The sequence below is a fragment of the Cynoglossus semilaevis genome, chromosome 4, assembly GCF_000523025.1.
Source record: "Cynoglossus semilaevis isolate Cse_v1.0 chromosome 4, Cse_v1.0, whole genome shotgun sequence".
NCBI lineage: Eukaryota > Metazoa > Chordata > Actinopteri > Pleuronectiformes > Cynoglossidae > Cynoglossus > Cynoglossus semilaevis.
The window spans coordinates 5439632-5463804 of NC_024310.1; the positions used below are offsets into that span (position 1 = coordinate 5439632).

The following is a 24173-nucleotide window of genomic DNA, read 5'->3' on the forward strand; positions in this document are numbered from 1 at the left end:
AAAAATCACCCAAAAAAAAATTCTAAAATTATTTTTTCTAAAGAATATTCAAAAAAAATATTTTTTCAAAAAACATTTTTTCGGAAAAAAAAATTAAATAAAAAACTGCATGTTGTCAAGAAGCATTCAATTCTGTAGCAGCCTTCAGTGCATTTTTAAAGTATATTTAGGTATAAGAAGAAAAATTAGGAATTGAGAATGATTTCCTGATTCAAACAACAACAATAAGGAAAACAGATTCAGCATCGTCATCCCCTGAGGGGAATGATGTGTTAAGCCAAGTGTCCTTTTACTTCTCCAGTTGCAAACACTGTTTTTTCCATTTCCATCCCTTTATATCAGAAGCACTGTTCTGCTGTAGTTTTCATCATTAAAACTTAATGAGCTGTTGAAGCACAAACTGCTGCGACTGTCAGAGCGTATCAGAACAGATGAGACAACGAGAGCGAAGCTCGAAAAGATCAGAGGTTGATGTCAGGCAAATGTTAACAGACGGGACAGATGATGATCACAGTCATTCACAGTCACACTGACCCTGTATCTGTGTGTGTGTGTGTGTGTAGGTACCAGGGCAGTAGAGACGAAACCAACATGGTGATCATCAACATCAAGTTGTTGTCTGGTTACATCCTGGAGAAGAGCTCCCTGGGTCTGGTCAGTGCTGATGTCACACACAAGACTGTGTGTGTGGAATCTATGTCTACCTATACTTGAACATTCTGTTGGTAAAATATTTTATTGTGGGGACCTGTTCTTTTAACCCTTGTAAGGTCCTTCGGGTCTAGATGATCTGTGGGTCACCTAGACCCTCTAACCTAGAGGTTATTTTGGCGGCCTGTGGGCCTAATTCGGCCCTCCGAACAGTCCAATGAGCTCGCGACTGGATTGCAAAATTACGAGGATCACAGAGAAAATACCCGTGTGGTCCTCTGACAGATATAGTTGGTGAACTCTAATTTAGAGTCTGGATTTGGTAAGAGTTAGGGTGCGGACTAATTGGGTAGGGAAGGCATCATGACTATGTTAAGTCCTCACAACTCACAACTGTTTTTTTCTATGTGAGTTCAAACACGTCCTAATCCCAATCGGCGTTCCTACAGATGCGAAACGATCGCTCGATAAAACGTGTGGATGTGGAGGAAGGATACATCAACATCTACTTAGACGGGGTAAGGACGTGTCTTTGTGTTTGACTCTATCCAGTTTTTTTTTTGTTTGTTTGTTTTTCAGTGTCCACTTAGAATAAACGGTTAACACTGGAAGAAAAAAAATAACGTAAAAAAAATGTGTACTAGCCCTTAAAAAATAAATACTCAAATTATAATAAAAAACAAACAATAAAATAAAAATATGTAGATAATATAACAAAAGGCCCCTTTGAATTTCAAAGTAAAATATTTTGTCTCTAACTATCCATATATATATATAAACAATGTGTTTACAGCTGAAGAAGAACCAGAATATGATCCACAGTGTGACATTAGAGGAGAACATACCTGTGAGGAACCTGAAACCTGCTGTGGTCAAGATCTATGATTATTACCAGACAAGTAAGAACCTCACTGTTTTATGCTATATACATATATAAATACATATATACGTGTGTGTGTGTATATGTGTATATATATATATATATATACATATGTGTGTGTATATATATATACACACACATATGTGTGTATGTATATATATATATATATTTTAAGTGTCTAGGAGTGTAACAAACATATCTTTAATTTTGCTTTTATTTACAGGTGACGAAGCAACGACTGAATACAACTCCCCCTGTGCAGAGAGTAAGTTCTCTATTACACTATATACACTAGCTTTTACACAGACTTTATAGCTATATACACATATATATACATACATTAATTTTTTTTTCTCTCTAGATGACAATGTTAATCAGCTGTGAGCAAATCTGGAAGAGGAAAAGAAACTGAGATTTTTCCACTGTTTTTAATGTTTGTTTTTTTTAATTGTGTTTTTGAGCATTTTTATAGAAATTATTTCCCAAAAGCTAATTTTAGAGTTGATGTTTCCCTTTTAACCTCCTGGTCCAGTAGGTTTATGACAGTGGGTTTGTTTTTCTCTAACACTGGAAGTGAGTAAAATTAAAATAAAAAACCTGAACATATGACACTGTAATAGCGTTGTATTTCATAGATTTGACAAAAAATCCTTTTAATTCATACCTAAAAAGTGACACATAAGAAGTACAGGGTACCGATAACAGTATGGTCCGAGTAGATGTTTGTGTTCATGAAACAGAAATACACGTCAGGTGAGTACAAGCTGAGTAATTCTGTACCAGTAACAAAAAAAAACAAAAAACAAAAACATAGATGGATACAACACTACCATAAAATTTTAAAATGTAACTGACAATAAAATACTCTCAAAAATAAGTAGAAACTGTACTTCTTCTCATACAACACTGTTTCATTCCATAATATCGTTTATTCTCATTCAGGCGTTCCTCTACTTTATATTTACTTTTCCTTTCTCTTCAACATGTATAACAACAGTATATTTATCATCTACAGACAGGATTTCACCGCCTTGTCCTGGTTGAAAAGTTTGGTTTGCATATGTTTAAAAAGACAAGGCAGGACAGAATATATTAAGGTATTCATTTTTCTTTTCTTTTTTTTTCTTTTATAACTCAATACCTCAGGCACCACAATCATAACTTATCATCACTGTACCGACACGTTAAAGGACACAACGGTTCCACTAAAGATTTTCTTTTTCTCTCACCCTGCATGCAGATCTCTGCTCTCGACGGGAAGTCAGATTTAAATTTTTAAAGTTAACGACTTTATCACTGCGCATGGAGTTTAAATATGGCGGCTAAAGAAAAATTTTGGTTGACCCAAGGTCAAATATGTTTTTATGTCCCTTAACTACATTTTTCTAAACTGCTGGGTAATGGTACTATAAAAATATATAAAACAGTTTGTCAGTTAAAACCTAGGTTAAAAAAAGATGGTGGGAGAGGTTAGCAGGATTAGCTTAGCTCAGCCTTGACAGAAGGCTCTAAGTGTTTTTGGTGCCATTTAAATCAATTTCATTGTCATTCAAAACAAAATGTAAAGTTTTTAGACTAGCTTTTTTCGCTCTCTGTTTTTTAAAAAAAAGCAACGTTATATTTATTTTTACTGTTTCTCTATAGTTGACAGTTGTATTCCTGAATGTTCTATAGTTTGGAGAGCAGAACCAGAATATGCTAATTGCTTAGGGCACGTTTACTGAAGCTAAAACCGCAACTATAACGACAGTGTTTTGTTGTAATAATTAAATTTCTATAGCACAAAAAATAACTAGCCTAAGGGTGACATCAGCTCTGATCTGGGATCTTAGCTTGATTAGCTAGATATTAGCTGGATATTTGGTCGGCGATCAGGGTAACTCTCTGCTGAAGGGGCGTCAATGTTAATGTTAAAATAAATAAGCAACCTAGACTTTCCCTAACTGAGCTCAAGTGGTCCATGTAAGTGGACAAACTGATCCTGGTGTGGGCCTCTGGTGTTGGTGACGTCCTGAGAGTTAGCTCGTGAACCTAAAGTGCTAAAGTCTTCACAGACTGCACTGGAGCTCAGACTGCAGCTTTTTCTAACTCAAGGCTGTATTGACAGGGACTCAAGGCACACTTTTGATTTCCATTAGTTCAAGTGTTGATCCTGTCTAGTCTCTGCAGTGCCCTCTACCTGTAGCTGCAGGCTAATGATCTGCAAGGTGGTCACATCATCCACACAGAGTCAAAGGCTAATTGGTGAACAGTCAAGCTTTGTTTGCGAATTCTCACTTGTCAGTTTAGTGCGTCAACATGATGACATCACTCAGACGCAGTGAGTGGACTGAGGTTTGACAGAACTGGATCTGACCAGTACTTTAGTTAACGACTAAATTACTCTCAATATTCTTGACGATGATGCTAGAACTGACTTTTTCACATGTTAATGGATGCGTTTTGCTCATAAAAAGAGACTTATGAGTTTATGCAGGTTTAAAAAAAAATACACAAGAAGCCTATTCTGTTGTGACTTGGCAGAGACTCTGCCCTCTGTCCCTATTTTCTCTCTTTTTGAACCGTGTTTTGCAAGAGTAAGGAATAATCTAGGCTACAGTAGGTGGCAGTCATACACTGCACAGCACAATATAACTGTTGGTTGGTATAAATAAGTTAATCATTTTTATTTTCTTTAAAACCATATATGGTTCAACAGTGAAGTAGAAACTAAGACTAAGGAACACATCGGCCATTTGAAATGACTTTCAATCTGGTTTAACATTATAAATCTGGCAGAATGAAAGCTGTTAAATTCTAAAGCTTGTTAATTCGAGGAGCCGTCTTTGACTAGGCTGCTGCAGCGGAATCCTAATATTCCCTGCACTTAGTTTAGAGTTGAGTCTGTGGGAAATGACTGTGGATGTAGAGGATGAAGTGTCTTTCGTCATCTCCACTCTAACACACACTGACTGAGAGAATGTGCCGCCTATCCCTTCCATGGATTTGTAATGACATTTCTTAAAATGATCACAGCCTACCTGGAGTCCTGTAAAAGTCTGTCTGTCCACACTCAGCATCGTCATGATGGAACACTTCCAAAAGAAAAAACAAACATTGGCATTATGTCATTTGGCAAATGTGTCCATATGTTAAAAACAAACAAAACAAAAAAAACAAAAAAAACAAGAGATAATACAAAAAGTTTAACTACAAGGTTTCCATTTGGCACTATAGAAAGGCTTCTGAAAAGGTTTACATTTTGGTTTATATACATTAGCATGTGTAAGAGTGTGTGTGTGTGTGTGTGTGTGTGTGTGCATGTCCTTCAAAGACTCCCTTTTTGAATCCAAACTGAACGACATAGAAAATATGAAGGTGAGTTCCTGCAGAGTAAAAAAATGTGAGTGTGAGTTTTAAAAGAAAAAAAGGAGTAGGAAATGTGTCCATAGTGAGTGGGAAACAGGACGGAGGTCCAGTCTGTCCCTGTCACACGCACACACACGTGTCCATTAGTTCATGAACTGTGTGTATCCTTCTGCTCCTGTGACAATCACGTCCATCCAGATCCTCATGGCTTCTGCCGACGGAGCCACCATGTAGTACAGACGGTCGTGGGTCTTCACACAGAAGGTCAGCGACGGGTTGGGGCTCTGAGGAAACACACGTGGAATAAAACTGTCAACACACACCTATGAAGTCCAGTGTTTGTGATGGGAAATCTGATGAAGTGAATTCATTTTTCTGCCTAAAGCTGCAAAAAATTAGAGTTTTAAAAGACCTGTTTTTGTACCTATTAGAAAATACCCACAGTGCTCCACCAAAGAAAAATGTCACAGAAAGTATATCTAATGAAATATAAGTTAACAGTTTACTCAAAATGTATTCAGTAGGATCACGTTTAGTTGAAGCGGATATACTCTTTAATAAGGAATTGAAGAAAGATCATACTCAGTTTTTTGGAAGCATTATATTAATTATTTTCAATTTATACAATTAATTGTTTTTTTTTTCGTTAACAACCAAAGCATTTCACAGACGACTGCCTCTCCACAAAACCTCTGGATATTTTGATTTATAAAAAACAGGTTTGAGTACAAAAATATATTTATAAAAAACAGGTTTGAGTACAAAAAAAAGTACAAAAACATTCAAGTGTACCAGCTGTTTCTGTTGTGGAGTTTATAGTATGTCCTAAGTTAGTTTAAATGAAAAAATATATATAATTAGCGATATTTTACTCAGGTCATAATTCATTTTCTTTTTTAGCTTCACACTGGGGATCGCATACAAAAATTCTGGAAGAGAAATTTTGGCAGCAAACATGAATGCAGTGTAGTTTCTGCACATTTCTACATACTTCCTGAGGCTGCGTTCTCTGATGACCTGACCACAGTGTGGACACCGGGCTTCAGTGGAGTTTCAGAGAGCACGGTTACAGACACACTGGTCATATTTTACTAAACTTTACTAAGCATGGACAGAAGGGGTTGGATGTGCACAACAACATTTTTAAATAAAGATTAATAAGTGAGGAAAAGTGTTTTTGTTTTTCACAATCCTACCTTTGTGGCACTGCGGAGGTGATCGTAATAAACCTCTTCTATCGCCTGGAAGTAAATCACACCCTTCAGTTTGGTCTCGTGTTTGTCTGCAGGGAAGGAGAATAAACAAGGCTCTGGTCAGAGATGAAAATAAAAATTGACAAATGCAGACTTTGTACTGGTGGGGAAATACAAAGCGCATCAACCTCATGTCATCTGGAACGACAACAACGAGATGACAGGATATGGTGAATTAAAAAAAAAAAGAGCTCAGGAATCAAACTTTGATCATGACCAATTTGCCTTTTGGTGATGATGGATGAAGAAAGACAAGCACAGCACTTTTCCCCCTGTTTTTTTTAAACCAGCGGAGCTCTCATTGTATTTTCAGACTTGTCTGCATTCTTACGCTGCTGTGGTACATCATTGCAGTTTGTTTCATCAGCCTCTGCAGAACTGCAGTCAGGAACCGGTGGGGAACTCAGCAGCCCTTTCTACCTCCAGGCGCAAACACTCCACAAGCCAACTTAAGAGTAGTAGGTAGAAACGCACAGCTTTGTTTTCTTCATTTCGAGGAACAACGCCTCGCTCCGAACGCACAGCTGTTATCTGCTAATGACCTCTTTAACATTCAAATAACCCCTGCATTTGCATCTCATTCCGCCGCATCCAAATTAGTCCAAAAACTCCGCTTGGTGCAGCTAATTAAGGTGAATTAGCGGCGCTCGTGACGTTTGAGCTCGGCTGCTTTAGAGGCTTTGACTTCCCAAGGTCAAGAGACAAGGGTAAGTGATGCATCTCACTCAGTGTCCTCAGAGAGCGCAACACTCTGAGCATGTTAACTAGGTGTTAAAGTCATCTCAGAGCACCTCTGCGCCCTGCATCACTTTCAACAAGCTACGCTTTAAGTAGCTTAAAGCAGAACCTTTTTGAGGACTTCAAAGGTTCCCGGGCAAACAAGTGTCCCAGAGCTGGAGGAGCCGAGATCAATGACACGCATGGCTGAGTGTGAGCTACATCCTGTACCTGCTCAGGGTACGGCAGACACAGGCTCGCACAGATACTCCTGTGTGGTTGCAGCATTTCACACACAGTGAAATGTAAATAAAAAAAAGACAGTTTCAGCTCAGGGTGACCATTCCTAATGTTGTTTGTCACATTTCCACCAGGCGCTTCTATAATGTTTTCCCTTGAGTCGGCTGCTGCTGATGAGATGAGGAAAAACTAAATGTAAACTAAAAGTACAACATCCTCCAACCAGCTCCACAGTTTAAGTGGATGACTTAATATCACAGAGAAGACGGCAATACTTCACTACCATCATCACACTTTCAATTTAAGGGCTTTGGCTTTTCATTAAAAAATTACAAAACTGTAGATGGAAGTGTCCAACTCCTCACTATAGTCCATAATATTTGCAATAAAAATATATTGATAACTGAATCCTAAAAGTTAAAAAAAACAATAATAAAAATGTCAATTTCCTTATTTCTAAGGTCTGAACTCAAATAGGCCTGAAGTGAAATTGTTCTTACGTAGAATGTGCCTAAAGGATAGACAGATTTCAATTAAAGGTTCTCAACCTATGGTTTGCACGCCACTGGCGGTACTTGGGCTCCCTCTAGTGATATGTGGCAAATATATGTCTGGCAAAATATTAATAAAATGAAGAAAAGGAGTTCAAATCAGGGGAAGAAAATTAATGTTTAAGAAACTTTGAATCCATGACTTAGAGGTGGAACATCGTGTAAAATGTTTGGGAAACATTTTAGACCAACTCACACCATGGGTTTGTGCTGTGGCCCAATATCTGAGTGCTTTATATTTCCACTTTTATATGTATTCTTTTGATTAAAAAAATAAAGTCACTCTGTCTTTTCAGAATGACTCATTTAAAGGAAGTAAAAATAATCTTCCAGGCTGAATCATCTGCCAACTCCATCAATCCTGTTAAAGGATCACCTTGACTGCTCAGATGCAGGAGAAACAGATGGATGAAACTTATTAACAAATGACAAACTACAAAAACACAAAAGCGACAGCTTCTTCTCACCAACGTAGTAGGAGAGCGTCCTTTTGAGGCGGTCAAAGACGAACCAGCGTTTCTTCCAGGACTTGATCTTCCCTCCCATCTTGACCAGGTAGCCCTTGCACATCTTCTCTGTGAGGATGACGTGGTAACAGGTGTCCACGCTGTGGCCTGAGGACTCGATGTGAGAGCGGAGGTCAAACTCCTCTTTTCTGATGGGGAGGTAGCGAGTCATGGGCCGAGCCTGGCGTCCACCACAGAACAGAGTAGAATGTAGTATTCATCAATAAGTCCATCAAGTATTTGAGTATTTAAAATTCTGATCTACAAACCTGCAGTGTTTTTGTCTAGATTTTCCCCTTACGTTAAAGACAGTCACCCATAAATCTAGCCATTAGGTGGCGCTGTTTTGTTCCCTTTTGTCCTGCAGACTCATTTTCACTGACCTGAGAGAAGTTTTTGGCCCTCATCTTGACTTCTTTCTCCACCAGCTGCTGTCGATGGTAGGCTTCATCCTGCAGCCTCTTCTCCGCCTCCTCCCGTCTCCTCCTCTCCTCCTCCAGCATCTGGCGACGAGCCAGGCTCTCACGCTCCTTGGGGAGAAGGTTTTCATTAAACATTTTATTTTTGATGTGCTGAATGCCTCAAGTGCACACATCCTCATTGCATAAACCACACACAGACTCAGGCTGTCGTCCACTGTGAAGCTGCAACTCTGGTGGGTTTTGAACAAGATGCTTATTGTCATGTGAATTTCAGGCAAAATTATATATAAATGTAACAAAATATGCAGATGAGGGTTATTCTCTGGTGCAGTTTAATACTCCATCATTAGGTGTGTGTGTAGAGCAGGCCATATTAATCTGCCTATTGTCAATACATTAGATAAATACAGCTAAACATTTACTTTTAAAGAAGATTTTTTATATTTGAAAGTGAGTTTATTACCAAGTATCTTTTGATTAAAAAAATACATAATATATATATAAACATATATAAATATATATAGTATATATATGTGATTAAACACAGACTCACTGCTGCTTAATGTTTTTAAGAGAATTCAGATTTAGGACCAGTGGATAAAACAATTATACTTATTTATCTAATTTTAAAGGTTAATTTTATTAATGTTTAATGACAAAAAACCACAGCCTTAAACATTACAGGTCTAAATAATAAAACTGACGCTGGTTCAAATCTCTCTCACTGACTGACTCTATGGAGGAAACACAACATAAAATGTGGGAACTAGTTTGCAGAGAAGACCATTACGTTGATCATCTCATCTTTATTAGCTGCGGCATGTTGATGAAAAGAAGATGGAGCTGCTGTCACCAGCCTTTAGTTAAAAATAATTATTGACAGGAAGATGGAATGTGCTGCCATTAGTCACTCCGCATGGATTCCCAACACTCCCAGGGAGGAGAGGGTCCTTACCCTGGATTCAATAAGTCTGGCTTTCTCCAGCTGCGCCTCCTTCAGCATCTTCTCCATCTCTTCTAGTTTGAGCGACTCGGCTGCTCCCACACTGGAATCAACACAGAGCAACGATCATTAAACAGGATCAATATATCGTTTTTGGACCATATTTTATATAATAATATTTTACTTATGTAATATTTTACTCTTTTTTTAAAAACTAAGGTATGTAAAAAACAAAAATGACTATATAATGAGACTAGTTCCTGAGGAGAAAAAGCGATAAAAACTTGATTTCAGACGCTGTCAATTTGATGCAGAGAAAAGACAGACACGTAAAGTTATGAACAAAAAACTTCCCTTCACCACGCACCACGCAGTATTGTTTAATTATACAACGGCGCTCAGACCTGTGTGTGTACGGCTGACACTGATTGGATCAAATCGTCTGTCTGTTTGTTTGCTTTCAGAGCTGGAGCCCAGAGAGCGAGTCTGGCTGCAGTGGGTGAGTGCTTCAAGCAGGTAAACGGTTTGAAAAATTAATGCTTTTGTGTGAAAATCTGATGAAATATAGACATATCCTGTCCATCTCCTTTTACCAGCACAACAAATGTCTCAGGTGTTTACTCACGTCTCTAATTCTCGATGTACGGTTGTAGATTTTTAAAATCGCAGCCCGTCGCTCTGATGCTGTGAATATTTATTTTTTTAGGTATAACGCAACTTTTTGAATCATTGACGACAGGCTATTGTTTACTTTACAGTCAGAACCATATTTAACTAAAACAGTGGATCAGGGAAAAACATTTATTAGTCAGAACCATATTTAACTAAAACAGTCAAACATGGATCAGGGAAAAACATTTATCTGAACTAATAATTTAAAAAAGGCCAAGTGAAACCAAGGGAAGAACTTCCACTGTGTTCATGTCATCACGGTGCAATAGTTCATTAATGAACAAAACCTATTAACGTCATATCGACGACAGTAAAAAGTCATTTCACTAAGTGTTTCTGTGAATGAGCCTCGTGAGGACGGTGAATGTGAAGTGAAGTGCGAGTGCAGCTGAGAGCCCGCTGTGATGATGGAGTCACTGTCGCTGACAGATGGTCAGAAGTGAGACGTCCTGTGGAGGGCGACGCGAGAACTCTTTGTTTAAGCCAAATTTAACCTGTCCCACTGGTGAAACAGGGTTTAATGTCAATGCAACCTTTACGTTTAAATATTAGAAAAGTTATTGAATTAAAACAGTGGCTCTCGGTTATTTTCCATCAACCCCCCCTTAGGGACAGATGTGTTTTCACCCCCCGCCCCCTGACGCACACCCCCACTAACCCCCCCTTAGGGACAGATGTGTTTTGCACCCCCCCTTGACGCACACCCCAACGAATTGAAATACTTTTGAAAGCCTGATAACATGTATATTTTTATCTGTACAAACCACTGTATGAGTTGCTGCCACCTAGTGCCTGGAGGCTTGTTATCATTCAAGCAGTGGTACACTTATGTCCAGGTTGCCATATTTATCCAGCGTGTACTCGTCGTACTGATAATTATTCCAAAGGGATATAAACATTAAATGTTTATATCCGTTTCAGCGTGAACAAAATCTGTATCAGTGCGCTCTGTGTTTGTTACATTTCTGAAAGCTTCGCTTTGCTTTTGGCAAAACACACTTTTTACAACTTGAGACGATGTTAAAATGTGATTAAAGATTAGAGAAGGACAGCTGGTGATACTCTTAAATAAAAGTATGCTGTGGGGGTGCCAGTGTTTGATATGTGGGGCAATACACAGATTTAGAAAGTACTTTAGTAGAGGTGACGTCAGACAAACAAAGGATTCTGTCTTGTACGATTTGGGCTTTCACCACTTATATCTGGTATTTTATTGGTAAATTTATAAGGCTAAATTAATTGTTATTAGATGTGATACTATACAGAAATACTAATCTAATAATAATCCACTGATCATTAACTATTCTAAACTACAAGTACTTTATTTGACAGTTGTTGTTTTTACTGTTTGATGCTTTTTCTGCACTGTTTTTACTGTTTGTTTGATGCTTTTTCTGCATTTTAATTAAAAACCACTGGAGCCGTGATCAGTCAGTGATGTCAACAAGCGTCGTCCTCTGTCATACCTGGACATGTTATCTGGTGAGCAGGCCGAGTTGTTCCCTGTGGACACACTGGTGTCCATGCTGTCTGAACTCTCCAGGCTCAGCGTGTCGTACGGCTGCTCTCCTGCTGACTGCGGTTGGTGGTGCAGGATGGAGTGGTGGACCATGGGTGGGTGCGCTGCGGAGCTGTGACCCAGCGTGGGGCTGTAGGCCTTGACAGAAGTGTACGAGGGCGATGAGGACGACATGTTCATCAGTTGCGTCTGAGAGCCGTGCAGCGCCTCCCACTGACACTGAGCCTCTGCCGCCGCACGCTGCTTGAGTTCTGCCAAGCGACGGCGCTGCTCTTCGATCACCTGATGACCTGCAGGGAGGAGTTATGGGTAAAGCGTGTCAGCGATTTGGAGTTAAATCTGAATGAGCGACCAAGCTAAGAGCCAGCGAGCAAAGCGTCAACCCATCAGCACGGTTACAAGTGTTTCCGTTAGACTATCAAACCAGCTTTCAAGTTGCCCCAAGCTTCTAACTCTGAAGATCCACTGAAAACACAACCAGCACCAGTCCACAGACCCCATGCAACACACATACGTGTGTATGTGCTCTCTCAGAATCACAAACTCCAAGATAATTGATAATTGAAAAAACCCACCACAACATTGGAGTGAAAGTTAAAACAAAGGTGTTTATCCCACTGTCGACCTTTCACATCCATGCTGCAGTGTAGACCTGATACTGGGCAGAAACATCTGGACAGAAATGCTATGGTTGGTGAAAACCCCAACGCTGGACATGCAAGTTTTATTTTCCAGTAGCTGCACAGTTTATAGAAAATTGATGAAACAAGAAAGAGCATTCAATGCTGCAGATAAAAGAAGAAGATGAAAAGAAATCTTCTTGGAGAAGAAGAGTTAATGACACACCAGAGACGGAGACAAAAAACGTGAAGATGAGAAGAGAGGGGAGGGAAGGAGAGGGAAGGGGAGGGGTGTAGGTTATTGGAGACAGAATCTGAAATTAACAGTCACTAAGAATCAGATCGTTATGAACAGCACCTTTGTCAGAAAAGGGTCTGTTGACAGGCAGCGTCTAAATCACCTGAGTAGACGGTTTAAATTCACAGGGGTCACCAACCGTATTTGTTGGAGGGTCAAAATATTTCTAGACACTTCTGGGGTCGTATATGCAAATAAGATGTAATTTCTTTTTAAAACTCACATTTTTGGTTTACATTAATATCTGATGGAGCAGGTGAGAGGACTGTGAATCTGCTGCAACCAGCAGAAACAAAGTGATGTATTTAATTTACAAACTCACCTCCCGCCCCTCCTCCCTCGCCTTCACATTCTCTCTTTATGGATTTTTCCCAGTCAGTTTTTTCTGGTTACTCTGGTTTCCTCCCTCCGTCTCAAAATATTGAACTTAGGTTAAATGTCCACTCTTAACTGACCATAATTATGTGTGTGAAGGTGTCAAAAGTGTTTTGTTTCCATGTGTCTATATATATATATATACTGTATATATGCCTCCCTGAAAAAGGATTAAGTATCCACTCTTAACTGACCATAACTATATGTGTGAAGGTGTCAAGAGTTTTTTGTCTCCATGTGTTTATATATACATATGCCTCCCTGAAAAAGGATTAAGTGGAAGAAGATGAATAAAGTCAACAGTTTTGACATTTGTGTTTTTACATGTTGTTCTCATGGAAAAGATGCTGCATGTGAACAGTCCCTTCAATAACAAATAATTACGCACAGTTAACCTTAGTCCTCTTGTAGTATGAAAGTTTTTTTTTTTTTTTTTAGAAAATATAGCCTTTACAATGTACTGATATCATATTGTCAATAAGTTAGAATTTGTTTTAATAAAATTGAACCTGAATAATATTTTTCTACAGTACAGGTCACTCCAGCAGCAGAGGCCAGTGGTTAATTTCAGACGCTGAGTGTGAGGTATGAAGAGACAGCAGATGGAGGAGGCAAACAGAGGTGGAGAACCCGCTTAGGAAAAACAAGGTAAAGGTGAGGAACGATCCACCGGTGGACTCTGTGATCCAGCTACCTGCTGAGCTTCCCTCTATGGTGTTCTGTCTGGAGGTCTGGGGCTCTGTGGTGCAACGGCACGGGAGGAGACGGATTCACAAAGACACATGGACAGACACACAAACACACAGACAGACGTGAGGAGAGAATAAACTACCGGCGCCGACAAGTGTGACCAGCTCCCATTTCCAAACCCAGCAGGCGTGGGTGGCAGCGAGCGGCGCTAAAGCGGCAGACGGCTTTGCTCTGATCCATTTAGTCAAACAGCTGTGACGCTCACTAATGTCGCACACGTACACACACACACATACACATACATACACACACACAAACGGCTCAGTGGAGGAGAGCAGGGCTAACACTTAACCATACGCAACACTAACAAGTTAATGAGAATATGCTTGTGCACGGCTGGAGGCACTATCGTCTCCTGAATATCTAACTCATGTTTGTTTCACGTCTACCATGATGAAAGCGCTCTCTTCACTCTTATAAACAGCTGCTGTCACTGATGTCGGTGTTTTTGGGGGGTTTTTTTTATCATGTTTTTAGGTTAAACACTTGAAGCTGAATGTTTTATTTATGACATATAAATAAAACTGTTTGTCACAGATCTTCTGGGTCTAACTTTCAGACGACTGCTGCGTTAAATCCACCGAGCGCAGAACACAGAGAGGTCAGAAACATCTGTGTGAAGACGTCCACCAGCTGGGACATAAAGGAAGACAGACTTTGGCCTCTTAACAAAGGCCTACCTCGTAAGTCTGGTGGCATTTAAGTTCTGGCGTTTAGTCTGAGCTGATGGCTCTGAGCTTCAATCACAGATGTTGGCTGTTAGCAAGGATACAAGCACAAGGAACTTTAACCAGTAAACTAAGGTCCATTTAAAAAAACAAAACACTACCTGCTTAGGTCTAAAATATGTTGGCGTAAAGAGGCTGTGTTATTTCAAAGATTTGCCCAAAAACGTTGGTTGTGACCCGTGGTTAAACCAAGATGTCAGAGTCTCTGCGTAGCCTTGTGACATTCAGTTGTTCAAACAGAACAGTGGGAAGAGATTCTTCCACAGACAGAGCTCTGATAAAGTCCAGGTCACTCACCTTTCTGCTGCAGAGCCAGCTGTCTCTTGGTCTCTATGTCCTGCAGCGTCGCAGCCAGGTTCCTGGGTAAGCTGCCTGTGCTGTTGGCCACCAGTAGGGGGCTCTGCTGGGCCACAGGGAGCAAACGATAGTAAAAAAAAAGTGTTGTTAAACAAAATCTTTGGCCAGAGTTCAAGACTTGACAATTGGTTTGGACAGTCTACCTTGGAGCACGCGTTGCGTCCCAGCGTCGCTGCTCCGTGGTGCAGGGGTGACGCAGAGCCAGACCTGGGCTGGTGAACTGGACTTCCTGGGTCACAGTCCACTTTGGAGCGGAACACCTGAGAGGACGCACATAGAACAAAGATATTAAGACAAAAACTGTACATGTTGAATCATCAGTATCACAATGAGGTCATCAATACAAATAAATCCATCAAGGACCGGTTGTAAAAACCTGGAATTCATTTGGAATTTACATGTCAGTTCACACGCAAACACACACACACACAGCACAAACCAAAACAGAAGCAATAATTTTTAGTTAAAATCACTTCAATAAAACTACTGACTATAAAAAATCCTTATGGACAAGACACTGAATAGTCTGAACCATTCAGACTTTTCAGGGTTGCTGTCACTTCTACTGAGATTTCTAGAGCTTTAATGGGTTAGAAAGTCAATACATGGCAGAACCTATTACTTTAGAATACAATGCAGATATAAAAATGATAAACTTTTTTTCTTGGTTAAATGATTTTCTCGAATGAGGGAAGAAAAAATGTGAATCTTTGTGACGGGAAGAAATTGTCCATTTAGACAAAAACCTAAAAAAAAGGTGAACTTTCACAGCAATAAAAATACAAATTACACAACAAGGCACGCCACAAGCACGATCACAGAGACACCAGTCATTAAAACACACAGGTACAAAGACGAGAGCAGAAGAAAAAAAAAAAGCAAAGAGAATGAAGAAAGTAGGCCGTCTACCTGCAGCACAGGCCTGCGGCCTGACAGAGACTTGGCCGGCAGAGGAGGAGGAGCACAACTGAGCTGACTGGACTCAGCCATCAGCTCCCGATACCACTGTTCTAAATCTAACTTGGATCGCTGAGGCCTGTTGCCTTCAGACTGAGAGGAGCAGCATGACAGGAGACGGAAAGAAGGAAAAACTGATTAGAAGGAATCCAAAGACAGAAAATATGGTTCGACTAAACTCTAAGAGCTGCAGAAAGAAATAGCGTATATTTTTGTCAAAATAATGAGTAGTATTTCTGTAATCCTTAGTAAACAGACTGATCTATGAGTCTGTTTATGAGAAGATGAGGCTTTTTCTCATCAACTGATTATTTCAGAAAACATTTTCTTTGTTCCTTTTCTGACATTCCTATGGTTGAAGGTATTTTTGTTGAAAATAGGGAGTTGATCATGTAAATATCAATCACATTTAATCAATGAAGCACAGAGCAAACAACAGTAGAACCTGGAGACAACCAGGCTCTTCATAGAAAAGTCAATCATCATCACATAATGTAAACAGGAAACACAGGGATATCAAAGCAGGAGGGAACCGGGAAAGGACAACACACACCTCCACAGAGAGAGAGAGGGAGGAGCCATGAGGAGAGGGAAGGCAGGAGAAGGCGGGGTCTACTGCTCCAGCGTGCGGGGGCTGGCGAAGCGGGGAGGTAGGGGACGACTCCACTTTAGGCATCCCATACATCTGATTTAGCTGGCCCACTGTCACATATTCCTTCACACACACACACACACAAACATGGAAAGGAGAGGAGCGTTAAGGAAAAAGTTACATCAGCGAGGCAGGACACGGTGGGAAACAGTCAGGAAGGAGCGCTGCCGTATCATGAAGGTGTGAAGAAAGAAGGCAAAAACAGAAACATCAACTGGATTAAAGACACACTCACACACTCACAAAAAGGACACACAACATGGTCGACATTCAGCATCAGCCGGAGTGTTTTGATTTCTACAAAAAACCTGGGTCAGTTGTCCATCAACATCCTGTGATGAACATTTATACGTCACACCAACACACTGTTAGGTCTCAGAGCCGTCACATGGTTAGTCTCATATCACACATGACCTTTGTGTCACAGAGGTCAGGTATTAAAAACATTAACGACAAAAGTTATAGTGTATACCAATATCCTCAAATTATTTAATTTATTTAATGAGAATACTTTTAATAACACACTTCTCAGATTGACATCAGTTAATGTCATCTTCAAGCTGATTGGCTGATGTCAGCTGACAGACAGACTGATGATCAGTACAGATCCACCACTTAACTGGATTTGGTCAACAGTGACAACTGACAGATGTAAAAACTCTAAAAAAAAACAAATAAATAAAATCTTAAATTAATAATTATAATCTATTTCAAAATCATATGTTTTTTAATATTATCATTTAAAAAAAACAGACTAAATTACAATAGTTTTTATGACCAAATCCCTAAAGTATGAGTATGTTATATATAAAAATATATATAAAATATTTTATTATTTTTCATTTAAATAAACACAAAACCACAGATTAAATAATTTTGATGATGAATAAATACATCTTAGTTAGCCACAATTGTCCAACCACAGGGATTAATTACAAACAGGACAGTCTCACAGCTGCGGAGTCAGTGAGTGGAAAACAAGGGCAACACACGCCAGTGGTTCACTGCACGCCAGCAGAGGGAGCAGCACCACATGGAAACAGAGGGATGAGGAGTCACTAACAGGAGTTTCACACTTAAACACACCAGGGAGGATTGGAACAGACAGGAAGTGATGGTACCTCGCTGGTGCCCGCTAACGCTGCATCAATGGAAAAAGAGCGGCCGCGGGAAGCAGGACTGACGCCGCCGTACATCTTATACACGTCCGACAGCTTCAAATACTCCTGAGGCTAGCAGCCCACAACAGTCAAGACAGGATGAGAATCGGTGAGGACAAAGTACTACTGAGGTGGTAACACCAGTACATTCAAATAGACAGAACCCCCCCACACACAGACATACATGTCTCACCAAAAAGCGACAACAGCTGAGTCCATGATTGTGACACATGTTTGTTTTCCAACAATATCATAATAGTATATGTTGTTATTGTGACAAGTTTTTGTCTACATGCCAATGTGTCCCTGGGCAACCAACTTGAACCCAGTGTCTGGTTGCTGTGTTGTCAGTATTTGAAGTCCAAAAACTATAGTGTTATCGATAGAGAGAAAAAAAAAGAGAGACACACGTGCAACACAGACAACATCAACCAATGATGTAGTTAGTGAGGGAAAAAAAGTTTGTTGTTGTCTTTTATATCAAAAAACAACTGTTACAAAAGCACCTTGTTTTATTGTGAGCACAGCGTCATTTCCACTAAATCACTGGACTCAGCAAAGACTCGACTGACTGTTACTGTACAACATACGGAACCATGTGAAGCCCAACACTACATCACATGACACTGACAGTCACGGTGAATGAGTGACTCTGAGCTGAGGTGTACAATGCAGCGGGACTCAGGGCTTCATGCTGGGACAGATGATCTGATTACCTCTGTGTGGCTGCTGGGGTACAACTGACAGGAAGGGGAAGGATGTAAGGAAGGAGGAGAGGCTGGACAGAGGGAATGTCTGGAGGAGTGGACATCTTTTAACAGGAGGTCAGCCTCGCTGATGTGGAGCATTTCCTGTTGTAACAGTCAGGGATACGTTTTTGTTCAGTGCTTGGAGAAAGGCCACAGGAGACTCTGTACAAGTTTGTGTGTGAATCAGATTTCCCTGCTGCCTGATTTAGTCAGAGAGGGAGTACAGAGGGGGAGATTTGTAAGACAGTGGTTCCCAAAGTAGAGGAATGCAGGAGAGGAGCAGCAAGGCCAATTAATTTTAACTTGAGTATTTTTTTTTAATTGAGCCACAGTGGAAAAATGCCATGAAGTGTTAAAAAAAAGTTCTTTTTTCTTGTTCACTCTTTACAGCACTATATTTATCATGATGTTTTATGTAGAGTTTTGAAGCAAAAGCTGTGAAGTAGGAGTGCTCAATATTAGTCTTGTCCACTAGGGGCACTGCAGTAACAAATTTGGGAACCACTGAGCTAAGACATAAAAACACTACATGCTTTATCAGTCATCTGACTTCAGTTCATTTAAACAGACTTTTAAAAGCTTTCCAAAAAAAAAAAGCATGTGCATTTTTATTTTTTAGCATACGGTAAAGTTGTGATTTTTGCAGCAGTTTTTCACTGAGTTGAAACCAGAAGTCAGATGAGCGTGTCTGGAGGATCTTCCGCACATGAGTTTCCTGATCATTGACTCTCAAATATTTTTTATATCTAAAAAAAAAAGGGAAGCAGTTTAACAGTGGATAAAAGGGCGGTCCATTAGAGTTTTCCTTTAAGCCACTGGCCACAAATTACAAACAGGGGGTTTAATACGTGGTAACACGTGCTGTTTTCACGATTAGCTGAGGTCTTCTATGATCCACTGTAAAATGAAAAGGCACAGCGTGTGGTTTCTGTGAACTGGTGAGGTCGCTGCTCTTTAATATGCTGCTAAATGTACAGAGCATACGGTGATCGGCACGAAGTTACTCTCACTAAGACTCTCACTAAGATTTTGAGAGTAAAGTTTTCATCAGCATTCATTAGAACAGTACGACACCACACTGTGTGTGTGTGTGTGTGATATCCAACGTATCAGTACAGCACTACAGGATAAAAACATGGTGAGAATCAGCTGTGAGTCATCAAAGCTCTGCTGGTTCCTCAGGGTCATAGCAGTGAACATGACTGAACACTTTGTTTCACTTCCCACACACTGAGCTTCTTCTCTCACCTCTCTCATGGCGGTGGAGGACTTGGGAAAGCTCTTCCCTCCTGTCAGGTTGTTGTATCTCTTCTCGAGGGCCACCAATCTCTCCTTTTCCTGAAATATGAATAAAAAAAAACATTGTTCCATCAGCTCAATACATCTCTCAAAAATCTCTACAATAATCTGAGTTTTTTTTTCTGTATTTTCAAACATGTTTCATATATGTATATCTTAAGATGATTGAGACATGAGTTCAGTTATTATTCACCACCATCCTCTGTGTTTGGCTTTATTGAGATCCTTTAAACAAACAAAAACCTTTGGCAGAATAAACACTGCTTCTGTTGGCTGCCTCCACTGTTGCTCAACGTCTGGCGCCAGATAATTTAATGTGTACAGAACTGGACAAACACAGTTGGTGAAGCGTTAATGTACAGTAATGGAAAGTGGTAACACTAAAGAAATTAAACACTTTAGTCAAGTATCTAAAAGGTGGAAAACTCATGCTTGGCTTTTGTTTGCAGAGCTTTCTGCCATTTTAGTGTTGTCTTGGTTAGCCAAAACCCAGAGATGAACTTGAATTTTCCACTGGCAGTAAATTGATGTGTTTGGTTTATTGTAGTAAGTTGGTAAAGCTGTCTATTATTGTAATAACTACTGCTGTATTTCATAAAAATAAAGGTGTAGCTGTATAAAAACCAAGAGACACAATTTGACTATTCAATATGAACCCTGTTTTTTGTTTTTAAATGTATTTATTCTGTATCAGAATCTCAGTCTAACGTAAGCCTGCATGTGTTCTAAATCCACCTGTGGTTAGTTTAACACTGATGTGTACCTTCTGGAGCATTTGCAGAGTAAGAGTTCTGTCTTTGGCCAGACGCTCACACTCCTGTGAAGCCTGGAGGCTGAGCTGATTGGCCTGGTTCTCCAGAGCAGACACTTTCTCCTGAGTAATGGAAAAAAAAAAAAAAGAAACAGAAATTTGGAATAAATAACTTTACCAAGTCAAACTCAGAAATAAAAAAAATAAATTAACTGCCTTAGGTTATTATTTTCCCTTTTAAAGCTTCATCTCTTACTGCTAAAAGCCTATGTTTCCTCACCTTCCTCTTAGCCACGCTGCCGTGGTACTCGCCTCTCTCCTGGACCAACTGCTGACTCATGGTTTCCCTCTCCTCCTCCAGGCTGCTCTCCCGCTCCAGCTGCTGAAATTCCAGATCCTCAAACTTTTTGGTTCCTGCTTCCAGCGCCTCTCCGTCCTGATGGAGGCCCCGGGGGAATATTGTCAGAAATTACATCACATACAGAGAATCGATTGTTCACTTTACTCATTTTCAAGCCAACCACCATAACCAGACCAGCAAATCTGCTACTAGAAAAGCCAGTAAATAAAACCATCGTTTCAGGGCACGGCCCTGGTTCGTGCTCAAGTCAAGCAGACAGCCATGAAACCCATGCTTCTGCACTGCAGCACAGCTCTGTGGTCACTGCATACACCACAGAATATGAAGGAGCCAGCACAGAAGGAGCCATACACACAAACATTTCCACTTTGATTTAAATCTGACTTATATTCCTCTCCACCTTTAGCCAGTTTAATGTTAACAATATGGTTCTGTCCAAAAAACCCTTTCCTAAAACATTCAAATATTTCTTAAACTTCTGTTTAAAATGAATGAATGAAATGAATGTTTCAGTCATGAAACTACAGTAAGACTTTTCATGCTGTGGATGACTTTTCACAGATTATACTATCACATTTACATTAGTGATAATATAATATGTTTAATGTATTGACTCAGCTGCCTTAAGTCCTGGCTGGGCTTAAAAAGATTATTTAAACTAAAGCCACATTTTAAACATAATTTCAACAGAGACGTGAGCTGACAAATCAAGTCTACCATTTTCTGATAACAAGAGATTTTGTTCACCTTTTTAAAGTCCCTCGCAGGTAATAAAAAAGTTTCATATTCTGACTGTAAACCAAACAAGTCACAGGATGAGAGTGAAGAAAAGACAAACAATGGATCTAGTCAGCGTCTATGTTAATTGATTAGTCAGGAGTTATTATAATAATTATGTGAGCCATGGCAAATCAAAGAGGTGATGCACATCAGATCGGGGCATGCAGTGCAGTGCAGTGCTAAGGGGGGTGAGGGTTAAGTCACATGGTCACATTTTACCACAATGCATCGCTAGCAGCTGACGTGACCTCATGGGCCACTTTTGTTGACCTGAAGGGCCTGGTAGCACGTAGGTGCTGCCGAGGAGGAGGAGGAAGACGAGGGAGAGAAGGAGGAAGGGACAGAGGGATTACTGCGGCCTGTGGCAGCAGCACCGACTTCTGTTTCTCTGTGTGTGTGTGTGTGTTGGTCCCGTGCTAGGGGTGAGGTTGGTGCCACTGTGTGTTCATTTACACCTGTCTGTGAGTGTGAGTGTGTGGGCATCACACATGCATGGTCATAGAAATGATGAAATAGAAAGAGGGTTGAGGAGAAGTTTGTGTTGTGATTCTGTGAAATGTGTGAAGATAAATATGTGTGAAGTGAACTGAACGAACTGAACAAATAGAATGATGTCTTGAAATATTTTAGCCACTGAGCCACAACACCGTCAGTCCACCTTAAGTAATAATCCATCCATATGGAGACCATACCTTTGACTCCACAGCTAACAGCAGCTAGGAGGCTGGGAGTTTACGTTTAAGCTACGAGAGGTGTGTTCGGTGACGATTCAAAGATTCATGTTTATCAGTTTAAAATGGGGGGGTGGGGGGGTGGCGACTAATTGGGCAGTTGAGGGTGTGGCCGGGAGGCTCATTCTGGACTGCTGACCCACCCTTTTCAGCTGTTCCTGCAACTGTTCCCGCAGAGACTCGGGACAATTATGAAGCTGGTTCTCGAGCTCAGCGTAGCCCTCCTGTAGGCTCTGCAGGGCCCGGCGCTCAGCCTCAACATTAGCCCTCTCCTAGAAAGACACGACACACACACACACGCAGGATGGATGGGGGTGAGGGAAAAGAAAAAGAGAGGTAGAGAGAGAAAGAAACACACTTCTCAAAATCCACACCATGCAAATTAAAAAAACAAAAAACAAAATACAAAGAAGCTGCAGGGTGTTAGCCAAAGATACGTTCATTTGTCACCTTGGCAGGGAACAAGCAAAGATACGTTCATTTGTCACCTTGGCTCGGCACAACAAGACAGTACTGAGCTGTCAATTCAACTCTTTAGATTTTATAGCAGTTCCAACTTCAACATGTCACTGTCATATATGAGCTACAGTCCAACATGCAGCCACTGTTCTGTTTGTTACACCCAGAGTGAATGAAATGTCAGAATTCTTCCTAACAGTGAATTCAGTTCTGTAACATCTACATCTACAAAAGTCCAGCAACATTAAATCTCATGGGTCTCGCTCTAGTTTCAGACTCTGCCAACTTTGCTGTTATTGGCTGAGGCCGATCAAAGAAGGCGAAAGATTTCACCTCTTGTCTTTGGTGTTTGTGTTTAGATGGAAAAAAACAAGGTCATTCAGAACTGACTGAAGTAAAAAGTGTTAACTCCTCAAAAGACAGAAAACATCAACTTTGGTTTTTCTTACGGTCTAAAAGCATCCAAACAGTTAAAAGAGAACCAAGAACCTTTGAATTGTGACAGAATCAAGATGGAAGAAAAGAGTCGTTTAATAAGATGTCAATCCTTAAGAGCGTCAAAATTTCACTCCTGTTTTTTGTTTTTACTTTGCCAACTATTTTGCCTGAATCATGTGGTTCCTCAAAATGAGTTTTGAGATAAATAAAAACAACCACACAATGTCATTATTCCTGTTTTCTTCCTCATGATTTTCCGTCACTCAAAGGAAAAAGAAAAAACTCCTTTTATTTACATTTAAAGGTTATTTAACAAGCACTGTGCAGTGTCATCTCACATGATGCTGCTCATGTTCTCAGGTGTGTGTGCTTGTAGAAGGCATTCTCTTGCAGAATACACATGAAACACCCAGAGTGAAAAACATTTTCAAACAAACAATAGTAAAGACGTGTCGGATAGAAGGGAATGAAACAAAAAGGAAATCTCTTAAACCACCGCCGAGGACATGCTGATCGGTTCACCTACTGTATCAGCTACTGGAAAACCTCTCATGCACTACAGAGACAAAGACTACAGTGTCCACACAGCCACCAGGTGATCCTGGCCTACAGGGCTCTGTCATGCTGACAGTGCTGAAGAAGCTGAGCACAACAGTGAACTGGAGCGCCGAAGAAGCAGAGACAGCATTAGGTAAAAGTTAAGTGATGTCAGTTAGTTAGCCCAGAGGAGGAGGAGGAGGAGGAGAAAAATGATTAGTAACGAACAAACGGCTGTGTTGAAAACATGCCAGGAAGAACAGCCAAGTTCTGTATGTGACCCTTTTGTTCATGTCAATTTAACCTTGTCCAAGGAACCAACAAAAATGTGGATTTTTTTTTTTTGCATGGACTCATAGCTGTGACGCACAAATTCAGGGTGGTGTAACATTTAAACACCTCAAGCAAGTCCTTCACTTCTTCTGGGAGACTTTTTCTTTCCTTTGGTGTCAACTAACTAAAACTAAAA

At 40.3% G+C, this 24173-nt stretch overlaps 2 protein-coding genes across 2 annotated transcripts in view; one reads left to right on the forward strand and one right to left on the reverse strand.

The window, feature by feature from the left end:
• LOC103377775 (alpha-2-macroglobulin) overlaps positions 1 to 2405 on the forward strand; it is a 28716-nt gene extending 26311 nt beyond the window's left edge. The window contains exons 31-35 of the mRNA XM_008308719.3: positions 564 to 654; positions 1101 to 1169; positions 1445 to 1550; positions 1755 to 1796; positions 1893 to 2405. Coding sequence (XP_008306941.2) covers positions 564 to 654; positions 1101 to 1169; positions 1445 to 1550; positions 1755 to 1796; positions 1893 to 1915 — 331 coding nt within the window. The 3' untranslated portion in view covers positions 1916 to 2405. The remainder of the gene's footprint in view (positions 1 to 563; positions 655 to 1100; positions 1170 to 1444; positions 1551 to 1754; positions 1797 to 1892) is intronic.
• A 127-nt stretch (positions 2406 to 2532) lies between these two features.
• Positions 2533 to 24173, reverse strand: part of phldb1b (pleckstrin homology-like domain, family B, member 1b) — a 61529-nt gene continuing 39888 nt past the window's right edge. The window contains exons 10-24 of the mRNA XM_025055219.1: positions 22414 to 22542; positions 20679 to 20834; positions 20411 to 20521; positions 19597 to 19686; positions 18316 to 18450; positions 16341 to 16502; positions 15740 to 15880; positions 14974 to 15090; positions 14771 to 14873; positions 11650 to 11992; positions 9524 to 9614; positions 8530 to 8676; positions 8108 to 8327; positions 6076 to 6161; positions 2533 to 5163 (exon numbers count right to left, since the gene is read on the reverse strand). Coding sequence (XP_024910987.1) covers positions 5023 to 5163; positions 6076 to 6161; positions 8108 to 8327; positions 8530 to 8676; positions 9524 to 9614; positions 11650 to 11992; positions 14771 to 14873; positions 14974 to 15090; positions 15740 to 15880; positions 16341 to 16502; positions 18316 to 18450; positions 19597 to 19686; positions 20411 to 20521; positions 20679 to 20834; positions 22414 to 22542 — 2172 coding nt within the window. The 3' untranslated portion in view covers positions 2533 to 5022. The remainder of the gene's footprint in view (positions 5164 to 6075; positions 6162 to 8107; positions 8328 to 8529; positions 8677 to 9523; positions 9615 to 11649; positions 11993 to 14770; positions 14874 to 14973; positions 15091 to 15739; positions 15881 to 16340; positions 16503 to 18315; positions 18451 to 19596; positions 19687 to 20410; positions 20522 to 20678; positions 20835 to 22413; positions 22543 to 24173) is intronic.